The sequence below is a fragment of the Callospermophilus lateralis genome, chromosome 2 (assembly GCF_048772815.1).
Source record: "Callospermophilus lateralis isolate mCalLat2 chromosome 2, mCalLat2.hap1, whole genome shotgun sequence".
NCBI lineage: Eukaryota > Metazoa > Chordata > Mammalia > Rodentia > Sciuridae > Callospermophilus > Callospermophilus lateralis.
This window is the reverse complement of record NC_135306.1, coordinates 189,694,406-189,717,677: the sequence shown is the minus strand read 5'-3', so window position 1 is coordinate 189,717,677 and position 23,272 is coordinate 189,694,406. Positions and strand designations below refer to the sequence as shown.

The window sequence follows — 23,272 nt, the reverse complement described above, 5'->3', positions numbered from 1 at the left end:
ATATTACCATTTGGGAATACACGCCATCACAATGGTTTAAATCTTTTGAATATTAGTCATCATATATATTCTTATCTACCCAGTCTCTTGATTTTTAAAAAGATTTCACCTACAGTAGAATATTACAGAAACAAAATATAAATGCATGTCTTTTTAAATGAAACTTACATGGACTAAAAGTAGAGAATATTTTTAAACAAATATACAATATGCAGGCAGACAAAGCAGGAAAACGGCCATTCAAATGTATAATAAAAAACTAAAAACTGACTATTTCCAGAAAACTATGAAGCGCCTCAACTAAAAGGAATGCATAATGAAATTCTAATCTAATACAGGTCAAAAATGTAAAAAGGTTATAAACCTTAACAGGAAAAAATAAAACAACTTTTACTGGCCATTCCTGTTGAAATGAGAATCATAAAGTAACAGAAAAGTGGCTACAAACCCACTTAGAGCACCAAACAGAGAGAAAATAAAAGTCCATTTTCATCTCTGTTATTATCATAAAATCCTGTGTAACTACAGGTCAAACTGCTGGTGGCAGAAACAGAATTCTTTATAAACTGCAGATGTCCTGTACATAAAAAAATTTCACTGGAGTTGCACTAGTTCTAAAGACTCTTCTGTTTTAGCCTACCTACTGTATGTATTCAATCTGAGATAGATAGTCTCTTTCTGTAACCCTTGATTATTATTGGGCACCAAAGATAAGAAAAGCAAGACGGGGTACAAAAATGCAAAATGTCAACAGTAATGGCAATGTTTTTGTTTCAGTCCAAAAGGGTCCTGCATTCTCTCCCCCTTCAGTGATTTGACAAGTCTTTGTACTTAATCTGGGGGCAGCAAATCATGCAAGCGAAATCTGTCTCTGATGTGAGGTCGGACATCTTCATTCAGTTCTACAAGCTTCTCCAGAAATGGAATCAATTTTAGGAGTTCATTGTCATTTTTATCCATAAACCAGCTTTCTATAGGGATTCCATTAGAAAGCTGATAAGCAAAGGCTTGTGGTGAGTTGTCAATTATTATAGTTTTTGAAAGATCCCTTCCAAGGATATTTAAGTCCTTTATATAGTTTCCTTGTACACAAACACAATGTTCACGGAAAAGCTGGTGCCTGACCAGTTGCTTTTTAGGGTCTAGTATGTTCAGTAACTTGTCTGCATACACCTTCTTAGAAGCAGTAAAAAGAATGATCTCATACATCTGAGACATTCGTTCCAGGAATTCCCTGAAGAATGGTCTTAATCTCACATAAACCTGATAAATGACATCTTGGAAAAGGACTGGAAAAGTAAGTGCTGCATCTTCTAGCTCATTTAGGCTACAATGCACTAGTGTTTCATCCAGGTCTAAAACTAAGGAGAATTCTGGTGTACTTCTTGTTTTCAATGGAAGAGCAGGTTTCCTATTTAGTTGTTCTTCTGTCAGTGGTGGAACATGTTTGATGAAATAATAGGGGTCAAATACTTCCCAGTCTTCTTCATAGGTGGCTTCTGCATGGGCTGATGAATAACCACTCTCTGGAGTTACTGGTGCTGTAAGGGGTGGGATATCACGATTAACTGTTTCTTCTGCTTCTTCTAAACCATTATTTATCGATGGCCTCACTTGTACTGCTTGATTTGAGTAAGCTGCTCCATTAGTTGATGTTGTAGTACTGGTAGTGATCTCATCCACCTGTTCCATATCAAGTTGTTTTACTATCTCTTCAGCTTCCACAGCCTGTCCTGGGGAATCTGATCCTGACGTTCCATTTTTATTTGCTGGTGAAAAAAAGTTGAAGACAGGAGAAAATATGGTCCCCAACAATGTAGTCCTTGGAGGACTGCCAGAGGAAGGATTTTCTTCTAATTTCCCATTTTGTTTTGCATGTTGATTTGTCATTTCGTAACTACCAGCTCCATTTACTTGACTTTTCCATCTTACTCGAGATATCTGTTAGGCTTTTCTCCTGTTCTTGGTGATGATGTGATCAAATTATTATCTATATCACGTTCAATTCTACTCCGCTTTGAAGGATTTTCTCTCTCTTCCTTGGGTGTGCTTCCTTTAATGAATTTTTTAATAGAAGACAATAGGCCGGTTTCATTCTTCGGTGGTTTTTCTCCTCCTGATGGCAGCCCATCATCAACCTCTGAATATTTCCTTTTTGCTCTGGCAGTGCGTTGTGTTTGGATTTGATTTGACTGCTGAGAAGCTTTTCGTGTTCTCAGCCTCATCTTTTATGGGTGCCACATGTAAAACTAACTGTGACGACAGAGAAGTGTCCTCAGGCTCCGGCGATGGTCCCGAATGCGCAGTGTGGGGTGTCTTTCGCGCTTAGCCCACAGCAGCAACAGAACCAGCTCCTTCAGCCAGTCGCCATTTCCAGCCTACCGACCTGCTGCACCGCACGGACAGGGACCCGGATGAAAGCCTCACCTCTGATCTTAATTGCAACATTCCTTCAACTGGCTTTGGAATTGGTTCATTCTTCTGTTTCAAGGAACTTGAGCTCCATCATTAGGTCGTTTATTTGGGATCTTTCTGATTTTTCCTGTAGGTACTCATAGGATGAACTTTCCTCTTACAATTGCCTCAATAGTGTCCCCAAGCCTACCTGGCTGTTTTGTTGATTTCTAATGTCATTCCATTATGATAAGATGCAAGGAAATTTTTTTTCATATTTGCTATTTTTTTGTAAACTAGAATATGGTCTATATTGCAGAATGTTCCATGAATCACTGAAAAGAAAGTATATTCTGTTCTTGTTGGATGAAATATTCTATAGATGTCTGTTAAATCCATTTGATTTGTAATATTTCTCAGGTCTAAAGAGTTTTTACTGAGTTTATGTCTGCATGGTCTATCTGATGGTGATAGAGATGTGTTGTAATCACTCAAATTATTATACTGGGGTCTATCTGATGCTTCCATTGGAGTAGTGTCTTTTTCTATAATTACACACACCCATGTTTGGGGCACACTGTGGGAAGCTGTTCTCACATGTGATTGGTCTACCTCCCTGACTGGGTGTGAGGTGCTCAGACCAGCTGCTTCATAGCCTTCCCCACCCTTTCCAGGAGCAAGGGCTTGTCCATGTGGGGGTGTGACTGACCATTGACCTGGAAACCAATCACTGACCCTGACCTTGGAATGCTGTCCCCCTCGACCTTCATTGAATGGAATTTTCCCTTGAATTTTTTGTTCCCCAATAAAAGCCCTCTCTCTGGAGTGCTTCTTCCTCTCTCCTGCTGGTCTCTTGTGTAAACCTCGCTACCGCCAGGTGCCTGGAGGCAGGAGCCAGGAGAAGCCGTCTCTGAGCTGGGCAAGAAAAAAGGTAAATTGAGTTTTATGGGTCTTTATTTTGATCTCACTAGTTAACTTCTAGGTTTGGAACCTCTAGTATGAAGCTAGTGTGCTGGTCGCGTGGCAGAGCATACATATTTATAATTTCTATCTTATTGGATTGTTTCTTTTACCAGTATGAAGCAAAAAAATAGGTAGAGACATGTCAGAGAAGCAAAAGCTAAGAGCCCCACCAAAGGATATTCAAGTGTCATTCACCAGACAGAAGGAAAGTGACCCCAAACAAAAGACCTAGATGTATGAAATGAATATGTGACAAATCCAAGCCAATTTAAAGCAAGATTTTGCAGTTAAAAGGCAGAATTAAAATAGAAAACAAAAGAGGCTACTGTTGTGGCTCAGCAGTAGAGTGACTGCCCAGCACATGTGAGGTGCTAGGTAAGATGCTCAGCACCACATAAAAATAAATACATAAAATAAAGGTATTGGGTCGAAAGACAACTAAAAAAGATACTAAAACAAAATAGACAACAAAAATATCCAGGGATCATAGTTTACAAAAGATTACTGGTATTCTAAGGCTCTTGTTTTTGGAAGAAGGGTAAAGGTACCAATTTTAGACTAGTGAGTTATACATATGTGTTATAGTATATAGGCTAACAACCAGAAGGAAAAGAAACAGGGTATATAATTTACAAAAAAGTAAAGGAAGATAATTTAAAAATCCGGAAATATCTAAGAGAGAACAGAGAAATAAACCGATGCTGGGAGTGGGTTTGGTACCTGGAAAGAGCACAGAGTGCAACCCATACCAACTCTGCCTGCACCTGACTCTGAGGCTGGAGCTCTGGACAGTTCAGCCATCGGTCACGCTCTTTAAACTCAGTCTCCCATTTGTGAAAATGGAGGACAATGGGGTCAGCTCCCGAGGACTGTGGAGTCAGAAATGAGGCATGTGATTCCCCCAGCGTCGGGTCTACACACCTTCAGTATTCCATGAAAGACAGGAGAGAAGAATGAGTGAGGGAATGAGTGGCAGATCAAACAGGGAGAAAAGAAACTAAAAAATAACATGGATTAGAGAATAGAAGTACTGGTTTCACTTCTTTGTCTTAAAGAAGAAGTTAAGAGAGTCCACATTTTCTTCTTTGTCTTTTTGAAGTGGCCTCTTGCATTGTTTCCCAAACTGACCTTGAACTCATGGGCTCAGGAGATCCTCCTGCCTCAGCCTCCTGAGTAGCAGGGAGGACAGGCGAGCATCTCTGTGCCCAGCTGAGTCAGCTTTCCTAAGCAGGATTGTGGACAGCTGAGAAGCTCCTCTGCACACAGCTTGAGGATCAGAAAGCACATTTAGGCTCTCAACTAAAGCACACCTGCAGGTGGGGCAGGCAACCTCTGGTCTACTTAGCCAGGCAGATCATCCTTGTTCAGCCCAGCACCATGGCAGCCTCGGTTCTGGGTTCCAGTCCCAAAATTCCCCCATAGCCATTGCTGGGCTACTCTGCTTTGGAGACATCAGAGAAGACAGCTCCTTTCCAGGTAGGAGGAGAGTTCCCGATCCTGAGGGGCCACTTCAATGCCCATTGAGAAGGCCCTCCTGACTCCCACCTTGGGGTCCTGCCCACTGGTCCCCAGCTGAGACCTTACTAGGTTCCTGATGTGCTCAGATCTCAACAGACTGACTTTGCCCCATCCCCCTAGCAGGCTCACTTCCTTTTCCTTCTTGGCGTACTCTGTGCACTGCTCCTCTGGCTTGTTTTCCTGGCAACAAAGAAGTATGCAGATGCCATCACCAAGAAGGTCCAGGTGGCTTGTCGGCTCTGCCCTCCTCCTGGAGCTGAGGGCAGTGGCCAGGAGCCCTCTCCACTCCCCTGTTCCACAAATGACTCACGACAGAGACACAGAGACATCTAGCGGGTCCCAGGTTGTTTAATAGGGGACAGCAATGGCCAAGATGAAGCTCAGCTTAAGGAGTCTCCTGCTGCCACCCAGATGGGCAGGAAGGAGGTCCTCGAGGCAAGTCCAGGCCATCTTGCAGCCCCAGATCCAGATCGTCCAGGTCGGAGGCAGTGGCTGCTGACCAGACACTGAGCAGCTCATCTGCCCTGGTCCCTGGGCTCCCGGGCCTGCCAGGGAGGGGCTTCCTCTGTCACTTGGGGTTGCTCTCAAGCACCTGCCGGACCCTCTGCATCCCTGAGAAGGAGAAGTGAGGGCTGTGAGCGCTGGTGCTGCACAGGTGGGGACCAGCAAACCCTTGCAAGGGGCAGGGACAGGCGGCTGCTCACCCAGGCGAAGCCGCTGGGGCCTGTCTGAGAAGACCACGCGGAACCAGCCAGGCTCCTTACACTCAAAGGCCTTGCCGAAGGACAGCAGCACCTTATTGTCCAGAAAACGGTGCCACAGCAGCGTCTCCTCCTCAAAGGTGGCCTTGCGCAGGTACTGGAAAGGGGCGGGTAGAGGCTCAGGACACAGAGGAGACCCCCAGGACCTGTCACCTGCTGGAGGAAGGCTTGCGCCCCGTCATCCTGCACCCCAGCTCACCTTCCTCAGGTCAATCCAGATGAAGAAGCCTGCCCCACGATTCAGGAAGGGGACCCCTAGGGCCCTGAGCTCCTCTGAGACGTAGGTGTGGGCAGCCTTGAGCCGGGCAAGGTTTTCAGGCAGGTACACGCGGTTGATCCAGTCTGACAGGGAGGATCAGGAGGGCGGGAATTCAGGGGTCCCTATAAGGCCCCCCTCAACCCTGAGGGCTCCAGCTCCAGCCTCCACACGCCCAGTAGGAGCCCAGAGCACCAAGCCCCTCAGGATGCAGAGCAAACCAAAGATGTACCTGGTTACAAAGTGAGGCTTTGGAGCCACACAGACCAAGAGCTAGATCCCAGCCAGACACTGACGGATGATCACTAATCTATGTATTCGTGTGTCTACCACCATACGCAGGATTAGGATCGGTTCCCTCACTCCAGAAAACACCCTCATGCCACTCACAGCCTCTTTGGCCTCTGCCCCACAACCTGATCTGCATCCATCACCCTAGTTTGCCTTTTGCAAAATGTCCAGGAAGTGGAACGTTATGGTATGTAATCCATTGAGACTAACTTCCTTCACCAGCCTAATACCTCCAGGACGAATCTGTGCTGTCAGGGATCTGATTGCAGAAGCACTGCATGGTGCAGATGTGCCCATGTGGTGGTGTCTGTACCCACTCACTCAGGGAAGAACATCCAGATTGTTTCCAGCTCAATTTCCATGTGGGTTTTTGGGTGCATGTGTGTGCACTACCTAGAGGTGGGATTGTCGGGTGGCTTGGTCAGTGTTTTTATGAGAAACTGGCAAATGGCTTCCAAAGTGGCTAAACCATCTGAATCCCCAGCAGCAATGCATGAGAGTTCTAGCTGCTCTGCCTCCTGCTCAGCCAGTGACGTCGCCTGTGTTTTTAACAATGTTATATGTTACATTGGATGTGGGGTATGTGGTCTTTCTTTTCCTCATGATGAGGAAAATATAAGAATTTGAGCTTCTAGGGTCCTGGGGAGGGACAAATGAGACACAGCAAGAGCACCTGCAGGGCTCAGTAAATGGTGGCCATGAGAGGTCCCTTTGCCATCGGACTTCCTTTTCTGAACCTGCAAGCAGGATACAGCCACTGATCCCTGGAGCGCCCGAGACAGACCATAACCCTCCCCACCCTCTTTCAGGGCACCAAACCCAGGCAGTCACCTCGGTCCTGGAGCAGCTGTGCCACCTGGTACTGGACCAGGCCACTGAGGCCGTGATAGCGGCAGAGGGAAGCCACAGCGGTGGCCACGTCCTGGTTTTCTGTATACAGTGTGCCAAAGCGGAGCCCAGACATCCCGAAGTCCTGCAACAAGAGACAGCCGAGGCCGTGGCCACCCTCCACAGAGGGAGCTGATTCCACCCACCTGTCTGCCCCCCATCTCTCTGACTCCCCGCAGCCACCCAGACACTCACCTTGCTCATGCCCCACAGTACGTGGGTCCTCTGGGGGTCGGGCAGCCTGCAGAGGGCACAGTGTGGGAACAGAGGCAGCCAGAACCAGGGCGCCCAGGCCCAGTTCCACGAACAAATGAGGAGATGGATGGACGGATCTGGTCCTGGGTCCTGGCCCTGTTTCCATCTCTCAGAACCTCCAATTCCTGTGCATCCTTTAGAGCAGGGTTAGCAAACAACAGCCTGCAGGAAAACCTACCTGGTGTCTGTTTTCTTAAATAACATTTCATCAGGACAGAGCCACGCTCACTGGCTGACACAATGTGCATGACAGAGTTGAGCGAGAGGCCACGAGGCCTGTAAAGCCTTAAATTTATGTACCATCTGGCCCCTTAGAGGAGAAATTTGCCAACTTCTGATCTAGAATACAGCTCCCAAGTGTCACTTCCTCAAAGACCTCCCAACTCTCTCCAGCCAGTGGGTACCCCTGCAGGTCATCCCAGAGCTCCCCAAAATTCTCTATTTAGCACTTGCCACCACCAGGTCAAAATGACTACCTGGGTGTTGTGCTGCTAGGGTTTTGGGTTTATCAAAGGTTCTACATGGGAAGGGCCAAGGTCTTGGTCGTTCACTGATGTCCCCCAGCACTAGCACAGGGCCAGGCACAGAGCAGACCTCCCATAGATACTGTTCCCATGTCTACCCAAGGCTCATGGGCAAGTCTCTATTTTCTCTGTGTCTCACTCTCCTAATGCATAAAATGAATGGGAGTCACACTCCACATGCCAATGTCCTCACAGTGCTTTTGAGAGACAAGTGACAGAAAGGCCACAGCAGGGCTGAAAAGTCAGTAGGAACATCAGGAACTGTCATCCTGCCTCAGGGTCAGATTACAGACTTCGCAGACGATCTGGTCCAAGTGTGTCAAAGGTATGTTGTTTATAAATTCTGTGCTCAGACTCAATCTAATGGATAAGGCCACTAATTTAAATAGCCCAAAGTGCTTATTTGCTCCATGAATGAGAGGAAGGAAGAAGGAGGGAGGGAGGGAGGAGGAACCGCAGCTCCACTGGACAAGAAGGAATGGCCAGGGAGCCAGTTTCCCATCTTCCCTCTGGAGTCCTAGGACCCCGGGGTTGGAGGTCTCAGGGTCTCCACAGAACAATGTCAAATCCACGGATGCAGCCCAGCCACCCACCTTCTTGGGGGCCTGAGGACCCCTTGGGTCAGCTAGGTGTTAGTAGCATTGCCCTGGCCGGGTCACACCCTGTCGGCCCAGCCTCAGAGAGGCCAGTGGGGCTGGCAGGTCAGCTGAGCCCAGGAGCCTCACCTTTGCAGGCCCAGGACGCTGCGGAACTCCAGGGACTCCTGGAACACTGACAGCATGTAGATTTCATCCACGATCACGTGCAGCGAGTGCCTGCCGCCAGGAGAGGGCGGGAGAGAGCCGGGCCACAGGTTACAGCCACATGTGCTCCCAGGGAGCAGAGTGTCCCAGCCCAGAGGGACCCGCCTACCCAGGGTGTTCAGACTCCTTTCTCCAGGAACTCCCTTCTTTTGCCTATTTTCTCAACCAGGAAGCAGCACTTACAAAGCAAAGGGGACAGGAGCTTGAAGCCCTGTCAGGGAGAGCTTGGACCTCGGGGTCCTCCCTGGAGAGGAACATTTAAGGACGAGGCTCAAGGCAGAAGGACCCACATTCAAATCTGGGCCAACCCTTGACGTGTCCACTCCAAGGCTCCCAGGGCTCAGATCATGAAGTGTCTATTTCTTTTTTTTTTTTAAATATATTTAAGTTATACATGGACACAAAAATCTTTATTTTATTTATTTATTTTTATATGGTGCTGAGGATCGAACCCAGGGTCTCTCATGTGCGAGGCGAGGGCTCTACCCCTGAGCCACAACCCCAGCCCCAAGTGTCTGTTTCTTATGGGGTCATTCTGAGGTTAAAAGAAACAGTAAGCAAAGGGCTGGGCTGAGCAGTGAGTGAAGCCATTACTATCATGTGGCAACCCCTGTAATCCCAGCACCCAGGAGGCTGAGACAGGAAGAGGCAAGTTCAAGGTCCACCTGGGCAACTTGGCCAGACCCTGTCTCAAAATAAAACTTTGAAAAGGGCTGGAATGAAGCTCAGTGGTGGAGCACTTGCCTAGCATGTGTAAGGCCCTGGGTTCAATCCCTATCACCACCATAACAACAAAAAGCTTAATTTTAAAAATAAAATGGAACAGAGAGAAATGTCATCCAGCAAAGCCCTACCCTCTCATTCCCGCGCTGCCAGGGAAAGGCCAAGGCAAGTAGAAGCCCGCGGTGGGGAGAGGGCGCAGGGCCTGCGGCAGAGCCCACCTCAGAGCCTGGATGGGCCCAGGAGCTACTGGGGGGGACTCACCTCTTGGCAAATCCCAGGAACTCCTGCAGCTCTCCCGGGGAGTAGATGTCCCCCAGAGGATTCTGGGGGTTGATGAGGATGAGGCCCTTGACCTTGACACCCTGAAACCATCCACAGGCAGGGACCTCAGCTCCTCCCCAAGGCCAGGCAGACCCACTAGATGGGGCTCATCCCTGGTGGCTCCCAGGGACGTGAGTGACCTGGGGACATGGTCAGGACCCACACGAAGCACAGTAGGACACAGAATGACATCTGCAGCACTGGGCTGACTGTGAAAAGAAAACCAACACAGAGCACAGAGGGGAATGTGCCCACGAGCCAGGAGAGGGCCTGAGTTGCAAAACTCAAGGGCACGGGTTTCAACTCTCAACTCTCCTACAGTGAACACGTGACCGCTCTGAGGCCAAAGGTAAAATCACCCAAGTAGGCAGATGGTTGAAAAGCAGATTAAAAGGAGCCCCTAGAGAAGGGGGCCCTCTGCATTTCAATCCCCTCTAAGTGAACAGGACCACCCCCTCCACCTCTCAGGAGACTCACTGACCCACAGTCCCCCTGCTCCATACTTGACCCCAGAAGCCGAGTCAGAGGCAGTGGGGAGAGGGGGACATGTTCCACGAAGCTCCCGGGTTGATTCTCTACACAGAGGCATGAGGAGTCTTGTTCCAATGGGCAGAACCTCCAGGTTCTGTGCTACCACACTACCCATGTGTCCCCAGCATGGCCACCAACCAGCTCTCAGGAGATGAGCCACGGGAAGAGGGGTCCATGCTGTGTCCAGACCCACCCACTCCCAGCCCTGGTTGGACTCCATCTGCAGACCTCAGATTTAGCTCCTTGCAGGGCCGTCTCCAGCTTCTCCACCGTGAGCTGGAAGGGGCGTGTGTCCTGCCCAGTGACCTGGAAGAAGACCCACCAACGTCCCCAGCCAAATTCAGGGACCCCCAACCCTGAGTTCTCAGGTCCCTCACCCCCCATCGCCTCAGATCAGTCCCTGGAAAACAGGTGGGGCCACTTCCTCTTCCTGTCCTCCACTCCACAAGTCACATCAGGGACACCTCTTATGGCTCTCAGGTTTCCAGCAGAGGCCCACAGAGGTCTTCTGGTAGGATCCCAGGGCTTCCATGTTAAGGTCTCTGTCCCCTGTCCACACCCTTATTTTGGTGGCTGGTCCTTGGCTTCTATGTAGACCCTAGGAATCTTAGAGCCTAGAGCAGGGGACCCTCCAGGACCCAGGCAGAGGCAGCCATGTGGCAATGGAGGGCTCCAAGCCCTTTTCACAGCAGTTCCAGAGCCCTCGGCATGGCCTTCCTCCTGTGCCCACCCACAATTCAGACCCTGGAAACCCCTGGCCAGGGGAAGGCCCAGGCCCACCCAGGATGCAGGAACTCTCACCTCACTGTCCAGATAGACATAGGCCAGTCGGACGTTGCCATAGAGATAGATATGCTGTGTGATGGCTCCGTAGTAAGGGGTGGGGATCAGGAAAGCCTCTGGGGACAGGAACAGGCAGGACCTGTCATTCTCTGGCTGGAACACTCCCGACCCCTGGGCATCCTGGAGGATCATCTGGAGCACGTTCCAGCTCAATTCCCAAAACTCTAAAGCTCAGGCCACTGACATTGGTCCCCTTCCTAATACAGGTGCTCCTCCACTTATGGGGGTTGTGTTCAGATAAGTCCACGAAAGTCCAAAACGTCATTAAGTCAAAAGTATATTTAATCCACCTGACCTGCCAAACCTCCCAGCTTAGCCACATGGTCCATGTGTGGGGTCCATGATCTCGTGGCTGCCTGGGAGCTGGGCTCACTCCACTGCCCAGAGTAGCAGAAAATACAGCAGCACATACCGCCAGCTAGGACAAGGACCACAGTTCAAAATCTGAAGTACAGTTCCCACTGACTGTACACGCCTTCACACCATGGTCAAGGTGAAAACCCGTAAGTCAAGATCTTTTGCAATTAATGAGGAACATTGCTGAGCACTTACTATGCTGGGGACTGTGCTGAACTTTTGTTGGGAAGGTCCCTTTCTTTGATTATTCTAGAAAGGATTGGCAATTGCCTATTATATTCTGACCAGGGATCTTCCTGGTGACTCTTTTTGTGTGACAGTTCCTTAACCTCTGGGCCTCAGGCTCCTCACCTATAGGATGGGTTTGCCATAGAAACAACCTCCCTGGAACACTGTGAGGTTAAATGAGATATTATGGATTTGTGGAGCCTTATGCCAAGGCCTGGAATGTAGTACCTGGTCAATAGACGCACGGCCATTACCAGTAATGGTTAAGCCATGGTGAACAGGCCTCTGTCCCCGGCAACAGACACCCCTGACCAAGGCCAGGTCTTAAGACCACGGCTTGTGCAGCAGGCCTGGCTGGCTGCCTACTCAATGGTCATCCCAGTGTCCCTCCTTGCTAAGACACGAGGGGATGGCAGGCCTTCCCCAGCCGTCGGGGACAAACTAAGTTTAGTGTAAGCCAACCCCGGTTCTCTCCTCCCCTTTGCCCAGGGACTGCTCTGGGAATGGGTTTCAGTCATTGTAGGTCAGTTCAGAGGGCTCTGTGGAGACCCTTCTGGGAAGTGCTCCCCCCCACTCCCCTCCCCCGATGTGAAAGAGGTGGCACCAGGTAACCTCCTCCTGTTCCTCCTGCTCTGGGCCATGGTGTCACAGGAGGAGGCAGAAAGCCCAGAGCCAGCTCCCTCTACCCTCCCCTGGTATGGCCACGCCCTGGGAGTCTCCTCAAGCCATTGATGTGAGACCTCAGTGGCCTCCCGTATTCTATTCTAAGCACATTGGGGCAGCCCGTGAGGTCAGATGCTGGGAGCCATCAGCCAAGTAGGTATGACAAATTCCTTGCCAGCTTACTCCCATGCTGTCTAGTGGAAGGACTTCTGAAAGGTGACCTTGCTCAAGGACCAAGGCAGGATCCGTGTTTAGGGTGTTCCCCCTTTAGAATAGGGCAGTTTAGCATAATAGGAGAGTAGGGTGTTTCCCCTTTAGAATAGGGCGGTTTAGTAATAGGAGATTAGGGTGTTCCTCTTTTGGAATAGGGCGTATCCTGCTGCTGAGTTCCTCTTGAGTGCTTAGGGTCAGACAGTATATTTTTGGGAGACAGAAGCCCATGCGGAGTGAATTTAGGCAGGAGTGGATTTGGGCGGATTGGATTTGGGCAGAGAACCTGGATTCCCCCAGAGCGTGTTTGTAGACGGCCGGTGTGAGTTCGGGAATAAAGAATTGCTGTTTGAATCTACAAGCTGTGTGGAGACTCGTGATTTGTGCCCAGCCGAGAGACTGCGGCATTTGGTGGCTCGTACGCGGACCGCCTGAAGCTTGGAGGTAAGTGAAATTGCTCGCCCCTGAGGGAAGGCGAGAGAATGGGTGGCCATTTCAAAAAACAATGTGTTCTCCTTTTGATTTATTTTGTTTTTATTTCAAGTTGCCTGTTCCTAGAACTTTCTCAGGCAAACTGGGGAAAATGGTTAACTCAAGGTTTGAAGTTGTTCACCTCCGAGGAAGAGAAATTGTTAGAGAAAAAAGGCACCCCAGTAAGACCAAGAACAGCTAGGGCATATGTTGATACAATACAAAAATGCAGCCCATGGCTTTTAAACGAGAAGTTGTTAAATATTTCAATGGGACCATCATGGTATCCTGTAGAAGGATTTTTCTTCAACAAGAAAGAGATGGCTAGTTCTGTTTACTACGCTTGTCTAAGATCTTGGTTTTTATAGACATCTGATTAATTCACAAAACTAGAGTGTTAAAATATCAACCACTAAATATGAAATCAAGTACTCTTTACTTATTAAGTTACATAAGATAATATATTTAATCATTATGCGTGTTTTCATAAATTGGTGAATGGAAAAATGTTTAATATTGCTTTGGTCTATGTCTTTGCTGAAACAAGGTTACTAAGTGTTAAGATTCTATCAGGTGTAATTTACATACAAAGAGTATAAGAAGTTTCAGTTGGGTTTCAATTACAGTATTATAGTACCATAAAAAAAACCATGAAAGTATTTCATCTTATTAAAGTGGAGAAATTTGTCTAAATCAGAAATTTTATAAGGGTTATTTCAGAAGTCCTTCCACTAGACAGCATGGGAGTAAGCTGGCAAGGAATTTGTCATACCTACTTGGCTGATGGCTCCCAGCAGTCAGACAACTGGGGGTCCTGCCCGTGTAGACCCCAGTTCAGAGCAGACCCTGAGTTCACTTACCCCCCACCTCGCACAGCACCGTGGCCAGAGCAGAGAAGACAGAGGCACAGCCATTCAGAACAACCACCTGGGGGTGACATAAAGGGACAGGATGACGGAGTTCCAAGAGGGAGTGAAAACCCATAACCTCTGTCCCAGTTCAGCACAGAAGAGAGTCAGGTTCCCCCTCAGCATCCTGGGGCTCTGTCTAGACAAAACCCCTCCTCCCCTACAGCCAAAGTCATTTGAGGGGACCCTGCTCTGCATCACCTGAGCAAGACCCCAGAGCTGGTCACTCAGAGGGTCTCACCTGAAGGTGAGGAGGCCAAGAGGGCTCAGAGCACAATGTGGGGCAGAGATTCTACCCCAACTCTAAATATCTAGGGCCAGCTGAGTGCAGTGGTGCACGTCTGCAATCCCAGCAACATGGGGGGCTGAGGCAGGAAGATCATAAGTTGAGGCCAGCCTCAGCAATTCAGTGAGACCCTAAGCAACTTTGCAAGACCCTGTCTCGAAATAAAAATAATAAATAAAAAAGGGTAGGGATGTAGCTCCTTGATAAAGCACCCCTGGGATCAATCCCCAATACCAAAACATAAAAATTTTAAAAATGCATCTAGGGTCAGGGGTCAAGAAGGGAGCAGGCATTGCTCATTCTATTTTGAACCAAATCAAGATTGACGGCTGGGCTGGGGCTGGGGCTCAATGGTAGAGCACTTGCCTAGCATGCATGAGACACTGGGTTCTATCCCCAGTGCCACCTAAAAATAAATAAAATTTTTAAAAAAGGTATTGTGTCCATCTACTACTAAGAAACATTTTTTTAAAAATAGGCTGATCCCAACCCACCTCACCCTTGGCCAGCCACGAGTGGGAGCAGAGCAAAAGGGAGGGAAAGAGCAGAGGAGGGGGCTACTCACATTCTCTGCTTTGAGGGGTGCTGGGCTCTTGCAGAAGTAAGACAGGAACTTAGCCACTTCCTCCCGGAGGCTAGAGATCAGACAGACAGATAGGCCGTGCTTACCAGAAGGTCCTCAAACCACAGGCCACCCCAGCTCCTCTGGGGAATTCTCAGGCCCCTGCCATTGTTTTCCCCTCATGTCCCACATGGGCATTATGCCCTGCACCTGTCTTCACTCCCAGGTCCCCTCCCACATGTGCTGAGTTTTCTTTCCCTGTAGTTCTACATTTATCCTACACCCAGAGGTCATTTTGAGAACACAACACTATAATTATTAATATTTCCATTTTATAGACAAAGAAACAGGTTTAGCCACTGTAATCCCAGAAACTCAAGAGGCTGAGGCAGGATGATTTCAAATTCAAGGCCAGCTTCAGCAATTTAGTGAAATCCTCAGCAATTTGGTGAGAGCTTGCCTCAGAATAAAATATAAAAAGGACTGGGGATGTAGTTCAATGGTAAAAGGTCACTGGGTTTAATCCCCAGCACAAAGCAGAACAGGTCTGAAGAAATCAAGCCACTTGCTGGTAAGTACAGAACAAAAGCCCAAGCCCAGCGGCCTGTCTCCAGGGCTCACCATCCTAACCACTGTGTTTAAGAACATGAGCTCTGGATTCAGTCTTGGGAACAAGTCCTTGGCCACTGAACCCCTCTCCTCTGGTCCCTGGTGTCTGCTCAGGCAGTAGAGCCAAGCATCAATGTTGCCCAGCCAGATCCCCGACATGGGATCTGGCTTCTATCAACTACTGAGAAGAAGAACAGACTTCTCACCCAAAGGCCCTGCCTGTACGTCAGACCCAGGTTCATGGAAACCAAACTGAGAGCTCCTGAGCCGGGAGGGGACAGGCAGGGAACCCCAGGATCACAGGCCTCCAGGACTCGGCCCTTGGCCTTCAGGAGGCTCTCTCCACCTGCCACGCCTGATATTTGGAGCTGGACAATTCTTTGGTGGGGAAGCTGTCCTGTGCACAGTAGGTCTGACAGCAGCTCTGGCCTCTACCCACTGAAGGTCAGGAGCATCTCCACCTCCAAGTTATGACCCTCCAACCTGTGTCCAGGCCTTGCCCAACATCCCTGGGGGAGCAAAACTGCCCATGTTGAGATCCACTGTCCCACAGCAGTACTTACAACAGGTGCCCCCTCCAGTCAGGGTACTGCAGCAGGGGCGGCTCCACCCACAGCATGTCACTCTGAGTCAGCTGGGGACAAAGAGGAGAGGGACGGGCTGAGGGATCCACTGCCTCCTGCTTCCACAGGGCAGCAGGTCCCAGAGAAACCCCCAGAGCAGCAGCTTGTCCCATGCCCATTTTGCAGATGAGGAGACTGAGGATCAAAAAAGTGAGGTGACTCTGCCAAGGTCCCACAGCCATTCAGTGGCAGAGCTGAGACCCAAACCCAGAAATTTGGACTCTGGTCGAGTGCTCTTCATACAACATTGCCACCAAAAAAAAAAAAAAAAAAGTTGTGGCTTGCACAGACAATGCCAGGAGAGGGAGCAGGGTGCTGTCACCTCAGTCTTGGCTCCAACTTCTAGAAGGACTGGGGCCACTGTTCTCTGGCAGGTTTGGCTTAGTATCACGCTGTGGAAAAGGTGGCATTTTCTGGACCATCACCTCTGTGACCAGGTGCTGGGTTAGGCCTCTAGGGCATCACAGGCCAAATGTCAAAGAAGGACTAATAACGCAGGGTCCTTGGGTGTGGGACCAGAGGAATGGGAATCAGCCACGTGTCCAGCCATTTCCCTCCTCCTGGCATCCCTCAGAGCTGGTCCAACATGGTCCCCATGGCCCACTGTGGCTTCTGAACTCTTGATACGTGGTGAGTCTAAATGGAGACACTGGATTTTGAAAACTTACTATGAGGAAGTATGTAAACTATCTTGACAGCTCTTATATTGATTACATGGTGAAATGGTCATGTCTTAGTTACATGATGTAAATGAAATAAATTATTAAAATTAATGTTTCCAAGCTTTCTTTTAACTTTTTAATAGAAAATTTCAAATTGCATATGTGACTCGGCTTCTATTTTTTTTCAGTGCTGAGCTGTCTCAGGAAGAGCTGGCTTTAGGGAAAACCTGCTTTGAAGACCCTCCCTACACCCCAACCCCTGGGGCTTGGATTTTTCTCCTTTGGAAAGCTGTCCTCTGGGGAAGCATTGCTGCCTCTACAAACCCAAGCTCCAACTGGAGACCCCCTGCTCAAGGAACTGGATTATGACATCCAGGAACTTTCCAGATTTCCAGGTATCTGAAAGCTATGTTGGAATCAGTCATTTTTTTTTTCAGTTTTAGATGGACACAATACTTTTATTTATTTTTATGTGGTGCTAAGGGTCAAACCACAGAGCCACAACTCCAGCTCAGAAACAGTCTTTTGAGAATTAATTTAATATAGACCAAGCAAAGAATTATAAAAGCAAGGGAATGAGGACGTGAACATAGTCACTTCCCGCTTGTCCTGCGCTGTGCTGCCACCCCACTCTTGGGGTCACGTTCTATATGGTGGGAATACAAATGAGCTTGGGCCACCATATCTCTCTTCCAATCCTGCTGAGCCAGGATGGCACACCTGGAGCTTGAAATTGGTAATGGAAATTACCAAAGTCACGAATCAGGACTTTGGGTTCCCCTGAAGGGCACAGTGGCACAGGCCTCTAATTGGGAGCCTGAGGCAGGATTGAGAGTTCAAGGCCAGTCTCAGAAACTCATCAAGGTCCTAAGCAACTCAGGGAGACCTTGTCTCTAAATAAAATATAAAAAGGGCTGGGGATGTGGCTCAATGGTTAAGCACCCCGGGTTCAATCCCTGGTACAAAGAAAAAAAAAAAGTTCAGCACTGAGTCCCCTGGAGTGAGGGACCCAACACAGCAGGAGGGACCAAAGGGGCAAAGCCTGAACTGATGAAGAATCAGGATCACAGGGAAGTGATGGGCCTAGATCACCCAGAGAGTGGTTCCCAAGGCAACTTGGGTCCCCTGACTCCCTGGCCAGGCCAAGAGCCCACAGCAGGTCCTTTAGGGACAAGTGTTCCAAAGAAGGTTTCCCCTGGACTCACCCGCCTGGACAGCAGGTCAAAGCAGAGTTTGTTCTCACTGGTGCCCAAGTTAATGATGCCCTGGAGAGGAGAGGAACGGGGCCATGTGAGCATGGCAGAGGAGTGCCCGCGAAAGGCGCCTACAGGGTCAGCAAACGGGGAGCTCTGCCACCCTGCCCTCCCACCACCCCTCCTGGTCTCACTCCAGCCCTGCCCCCCTTGGCCTCAGGCTCTCTCTTCCCCTTTCTAAAGTTCTGCTCAAGTGCCATATCCTCCAGGAAGCCTGCCCCCCAATCCCACCTAGAAGGGCTTTTTCTTCTCTGGGTTCCATGGCTCCTAATCTGTCACCCTCTAGAGCACTGCTCACTGTTTGCTCCAGGCCTTGGGGATAGAGTCCACACTCCACTCCCTGCTGCAGGCCAACTCCCCAAAGATGCACACCATCTCTCAGGAGCTTAGCAGAATCCACACATGTTTACAGGATGAAAGAATGTACACAGAGAACTCTGTTCTCCAGGATCAGAAACCAGGTGGAGGTCAGGGAGAATGAGCCTCGGCCACATGCAGTGGCACACACCTGTGATCCCAGCACCTCGGGAATCGGAGGCAGGTGGATCGCATGTTCATAACCAGCCTCAGCAACTTAGAGAGGCCCTAAGCAACTCAGTGAGACCCTGTCTCTGAATAAAATACCAAAAGGGGCTAGGGATGTGGCTCAGTGGTTAAGCACCCCTAAGCTTAATCCCCGTTCCCCCCTCAAAAAATGAGCCCTCATAGGCTGGGGATGTAGCCTGGGTTCAGTACCCAAATCCTTCCCACAGATAAAGAATGGCCTCGTGTCAGTGTAAATGTTCCCCCTGGAGACCCAGCCAACACCTGATCCCCACCCCAGAAGGCCTTTATTCTCATAGGAGAGATATGATGCAAGGCCCGCCCAAGCTCTCCCATAGAGTCCCCAGAGACGCAGTGCTGCCCCCCACCCCGCTGACTCCCTCCAAATTAAGAGGGACAAAGGGAGTAAAGGAAGAAGGAAAGATGAAAAAATAGACCTGGAATGAGCAGAGATGAAGACACCTAAAAGGCCGTGATCTCCCCCTGAGGGACAAACAGCCAATGCACCTGCAAACCCTGACAGCTCTGCCTTCCAAATACACGCACAGTCCACCCGCTGCCAAGCTCCACTGCGGAGATCCTGGCCCAACCCCATCACCACGCCAGCTTCTCCACTTCCTGTCTTCCCCACTCCCTCACCTATCGTCCAGCCTCATGCACAGTCCAAGGCATCTCTTAAAAACAGAAATCAGGCCATATCACATCTCCCTGCAACACCTCCTCGCCCACTTGATCCAAAATGAGAAGGATTGCTGTGACCCGTGACACCCATGGGACCTATGACCACACCACCTCATGACCTTCAAACCTCACAGCTTCATTGCAGACCAATGGTCCCTTTTCTGTCCCTTGAATCATCCAGCATGGTTCCCCCCTGGGCTCTTCCCCAGGTACAACATGGCTCACTGCTGTTTGGTGAGCAGCCTCTACAGTGGCTCCCAGGGATCCCCACCTCCTGCTCTTCACACCCTCGAATGTGGGCTGGACCTAGCGACTCATTTCTGATGAACAAAATAAAACATGTGAACGTGATGGGATGCCACTTCTGAGACTGGGTAATACAGAGTCCGTGGCCTCCAACTTGAGAACACCTGGCCTCATTCTCCTGGTCATTTGCCCTGGTAGAAGCAGCTGCCAGGTAGGAAGTGGGCTGGTGGGAAAGCCCCTGTGGAGGGAAATGAGACCCTCCAGTCACCAGGTGAGTTAGCTTGGAAATGGCACCTCCCCACCCTCTCCCTGTCCCTCCCCGGGGAGATGTCACCACAGTCCCCAGCTTCAGGGCAACTCCACAGAAGATCCTGACTGTGAGGCACCCACCAGGATTCCAGAACTGAAACTCTTCCTACCTGAATTTCTGAGATTTGAAGGAATTTGTTATAGCAGTTGATGGCTAATACCACTTCTCACCTTTTTTTTTTTTTTTTTCAGGTTTCTGTCCAAATGTCACCTCATTAAAGTAGCTTTCTGTGACCACTTTTATTGAATAGCAACATTACCACTATTCTCTATCCACTTCACCTGCCTTATTTTTCTCTACAACTATTATAACCTTATATTATATAGAGATGCTTTTGTCTGTTCACTGTCTTCCCACCCAGAACATAAATGCACACAAGAGAAAAACTTTCTTCTTGCTCACTGTTAAAAATGCCAGCACCTACAAGAGCGGCTGGTACCTGGATGCTGCTGAAGAAATAAAGATTATTAAAGGGTAATTTGTGCAGCTCTCTGATCTGTGCAGGTATTACTAACAGTAATAACAGGTTAGTAATACCTCATAATAATTGGGCAGATAATATCAATATAATAGCAGCAACATTTATTTCCTGTACCCCAGAGCAAGCCCTGGGCTAATCTCATCATAAATCCCATTTAGTCTCCACTCTTCTGCAGCAGGTATAATTACCCCATTTTGGAGATGAGCAGAGATTGAAAGAAATGAAACCATCCTGCACTGAACCCAGCTCTGTCCTAGCTCCAGAGTTGAAGGGTTGGGGGTGGGGACAGCTCAGGGGTTGAACACTTGCCTGGCAGGAGGGAGAGCTTGATCCTAACCCCAGCCCCACAAAAAGAAAACAAAATCAAGGTGAATAGTTGTCAGGCTATCCACGCAGGAACACTCTACAGCTCTTGAACTCTTCCTTCACAAGTCCGTGTCACCTTAAATAAATAGGAGGACACTATAATAGGCCCCTGCTTATGGGCCTCTAGGACCTCCATCAGAAGACCTCCTGGAGGCAGAGGACCGTGTTTTTACCCTACAGGTGCCAGCTGGGTCCTGTCCTACAGGTCAAGGAAGGTACCCGCCCCGCAGTTCCCTCTTGGGCCCAGGAAGGGCTTTGCTCACATTGGGGTTCTTGTCCTCATCATACTCATCCATGTGGTAGGTCCTGTAGCCCTCCTCAGCCGAGTCCCAGAACCATTTGATGACTCTGCCTCTGGAGGACAGGCAGGAGCTGGCAGAGGAGAACATGGCGATGGGATCACCAACTCCACAGAGCTCCGGCAGCTTCAGTTCTGATCTTCTGGAGCATTCTCCTTCCACGTCACCCTGACAGTATCGGCCCATGTCCTGGGTGGAGGCCGAGCCCAGACAGGTGGCAGGCTCCCTGCATTCCTTCTGAGGAAGGGGGAACATCTGCAAAAGACAGAAGCGCTCAGTGCCCAGGGCTGCTCAAGGCCTTGGGGAGCACCACCCAGAAAAAGTCAGTCACCATCCCCGCTCATCCCAGCCCCACCTCACTTTATTTTGCAACAGGGTCTCCCTGTGTTGCCCAGGCTGGCCTCAATGATCCTCCTGCCTCCACCCACTGGCCATCTGCCCCTTCCTTTAAGTTCTTGCACTCACCACTTCCAGTGTCCCTAACTAGCTGCAACCATATGTGCCACCACTTCAAGGAGCAAAATCTGTTAAGGACATGTAGTGAGCCAGGGCCTGTGCTGGCTACATCTGAGTCATTTCAATAGATTGCCACTTTGGCTCATTTCATTTCTGCATACGTTTTTCCTTGACCAGCCTAAGGGGTCACCAGCGATCTTTTCCCATCCTTGCTTATCTCAATTTCAAAATTGTAGGTTAAACTGGGTGCAGTGGCACAGTCCTGTCATCCCAATGACCCGGGAAGCTGAGGCAGGAGGATCACAGGTTCAAAATCAGCCTCAGCATCTTAGTGAGGCCCTCAGAACTTAATGAGACCCTGTCCCAAAGTAAAAAATGAAAAGAGCTGGGGATGTGACTCTTAACGAGCCCCTGAGTTCAATCCCTCCTCACAAAATCATCATCATCATCATCATCATCATCATCATCATCCTGGTTAAAATTCTCCACACACATCACTGCCAGGGAGTCCTAGATGTCCTGTGGTGGAAAGGGTAGGATGGGATTACTTGGTGTCTGGAGCAGATGGTGATGGGAACTGAGGGGAAGGAGGGGTAGGAGTCTCCAACAAGTGCAGAGAGCCCAGGTCCAGGTCTTCATGCTGGAAGCAGGAAGGGGCACCAGGAAAGGGTCCTCCTGCCAGCAGAGGTGAGCGCCTCCACTTCTCTGAGCCAGTTTCATCTGCACAGCGGGTGTAGGAGCAGCCACCTCACTGGACACCAGTTTGGATGTCAGGTGATCAAGATCTTAGACCAAACCCTGGCTCAAGGCCACAGTTCTATAGAATATGGGTCCTTATATAATAGTCCTCACCTATGTTCCCGTCCTAAAGTATAAGTCTCCGGACACCAAATGACCGGTGATCCATGGGCAACCCAGAAACCAGGGTGCCCTCCGTGGTTTAATTTTGGTTTGGGAAGAATGTCTTCTCGGGCTCCTCCCCGAGTTGGCAGGGCTCACGGAGGAGCTTCCCTGGACCAGACAACCGGGTCTGAGGAAGGGCAGCGCTGTGGGTGGTGGCCTGGTCAGCTGCACAGCCTGGGGCCTGGGGCCGCCCGTTTTCCTGTCCCAGCAGTCCTGGAGCGCAGGGCCGGTTCTCCGCGTCCAGCGAGTCCCAGGACAGACTGTGGTCACCTGCTTGCGACCAGCCCTCGGAACCACTCTGGTGGGGCGCCCTGCAGGGCGGGGGGCGGCCGGGGCTTTTCCAGGCAGAGGAAGCCAGTGCCCAGGGCTTCAGCGCCAAGCGCTGAGGCTGAAAAGTGCCCAGAGGCCCCGCCGCGTCCTCCTCTGCCAAGCGGCGGGTCGCACCTACTTGGAGACCGGCGCCGGCGCGGGGCGGACTCGCGATCCGTGTCCGTTTGCTTTGCGGGGAAAACGCCGTCCCGAGCTTCCCGCGCGGGGAAGACGGCTGCGGGACTCGGGACCGAGACCCAGCGCCCGGGCCGGGCTTCCGGGATTGCTCCGCGCAGCCCGCCCCCTCGCGACGCCGGCGGGAGGCACCCTCGCTGTGGCCTGAGCGGTGATGGCCGCACAGGTGGGCGCTCCGCGGAGTCCAGGCCTCCCCGGCTCGGCTCTGTGGGCGGCGAGAGGCTGAGGAGTAGCTGGACACCGGGAAGGGACAGACCTACTCCAGGAAGGGGCGGGCCGCCAACTCCCACCTCCGCCCGCGGTGGCCGCGCGCGCGACGCTGGCGCAGATCCGTCCACGCTGGCACGTGGGGCGCCACCCGCTGCATCCCGCCCTGGTCCCCCGGTTCCCTGAGGCGTTTAGCGGCACCGAGGTTTCTTGGCAAATGTTGCGACCCACGAAACGTCCTCCCCAAACTATGGTAGGCGCACCGTGAAAACCTCCTGCGCCTCACAGCCTTGTGACCCATCTGTGTGGGGTTTCTTCAGCCCCCGCAGGTCCTTAGTGGGAACAGACTCCCGCTGAAAGAAAGGAAGAGAGG

The 23,272-nt window shown here is 50.2% G+C and overlaps 1 protein-coding gene and 1 pseudogene across 1 annotated transcript; both read right to left on the bottom strand.

Annotated features, from left to right (window-relative positions):
* Nucleotides 1-297: 297 nt before the first annotated feature.
* LOC143391604 (CTD small phosphatase-like protein 2 pseudogene) lies at nt 298-1,954 on the bottom strand (annotated as a pseudogene).
* A 3,251-nt stretch (nt 1,955-5,205) lies between these two features.
* Nucleotides 5,206-22,963, bottom strand: LOC143392868 (1-aminocyclopropane-1-carboxylate synthase-like protein 1). The gene is made up of 15 exons (XM_076847072.2): nt 22,138-22,963; nt 20,794-21,084; nt 17,856-17,915; nt 15,929-15,999; nt 14,760-14,829; nt 13,861-13,927; nt 11,030-11,127; nt 10,457-10,534; nt 9,638-9,738; nt 8,576-8,665; nt 7,267-7,312; nt 7,015-7,156; nt 5,836-5,978; nt 5,580-5,733; nt 5,206-5,487 (listed from the first exon to the last, which is right to left on the bottom strand). Exons 2-15 carry the CDS (start codon nt 21,082-21,084, stop codon nt 5,444-5,446), a joined length of 1,455 nt encoding a protein of 484 aa, XP_076703187.2. The 5' UTR covers nt 22,138-22,963; the 3' UTR covers nt 5,206-5,443.
* Between the last annotated feature and the right edge of the window lie 309 nt (nt 22,964-23,272).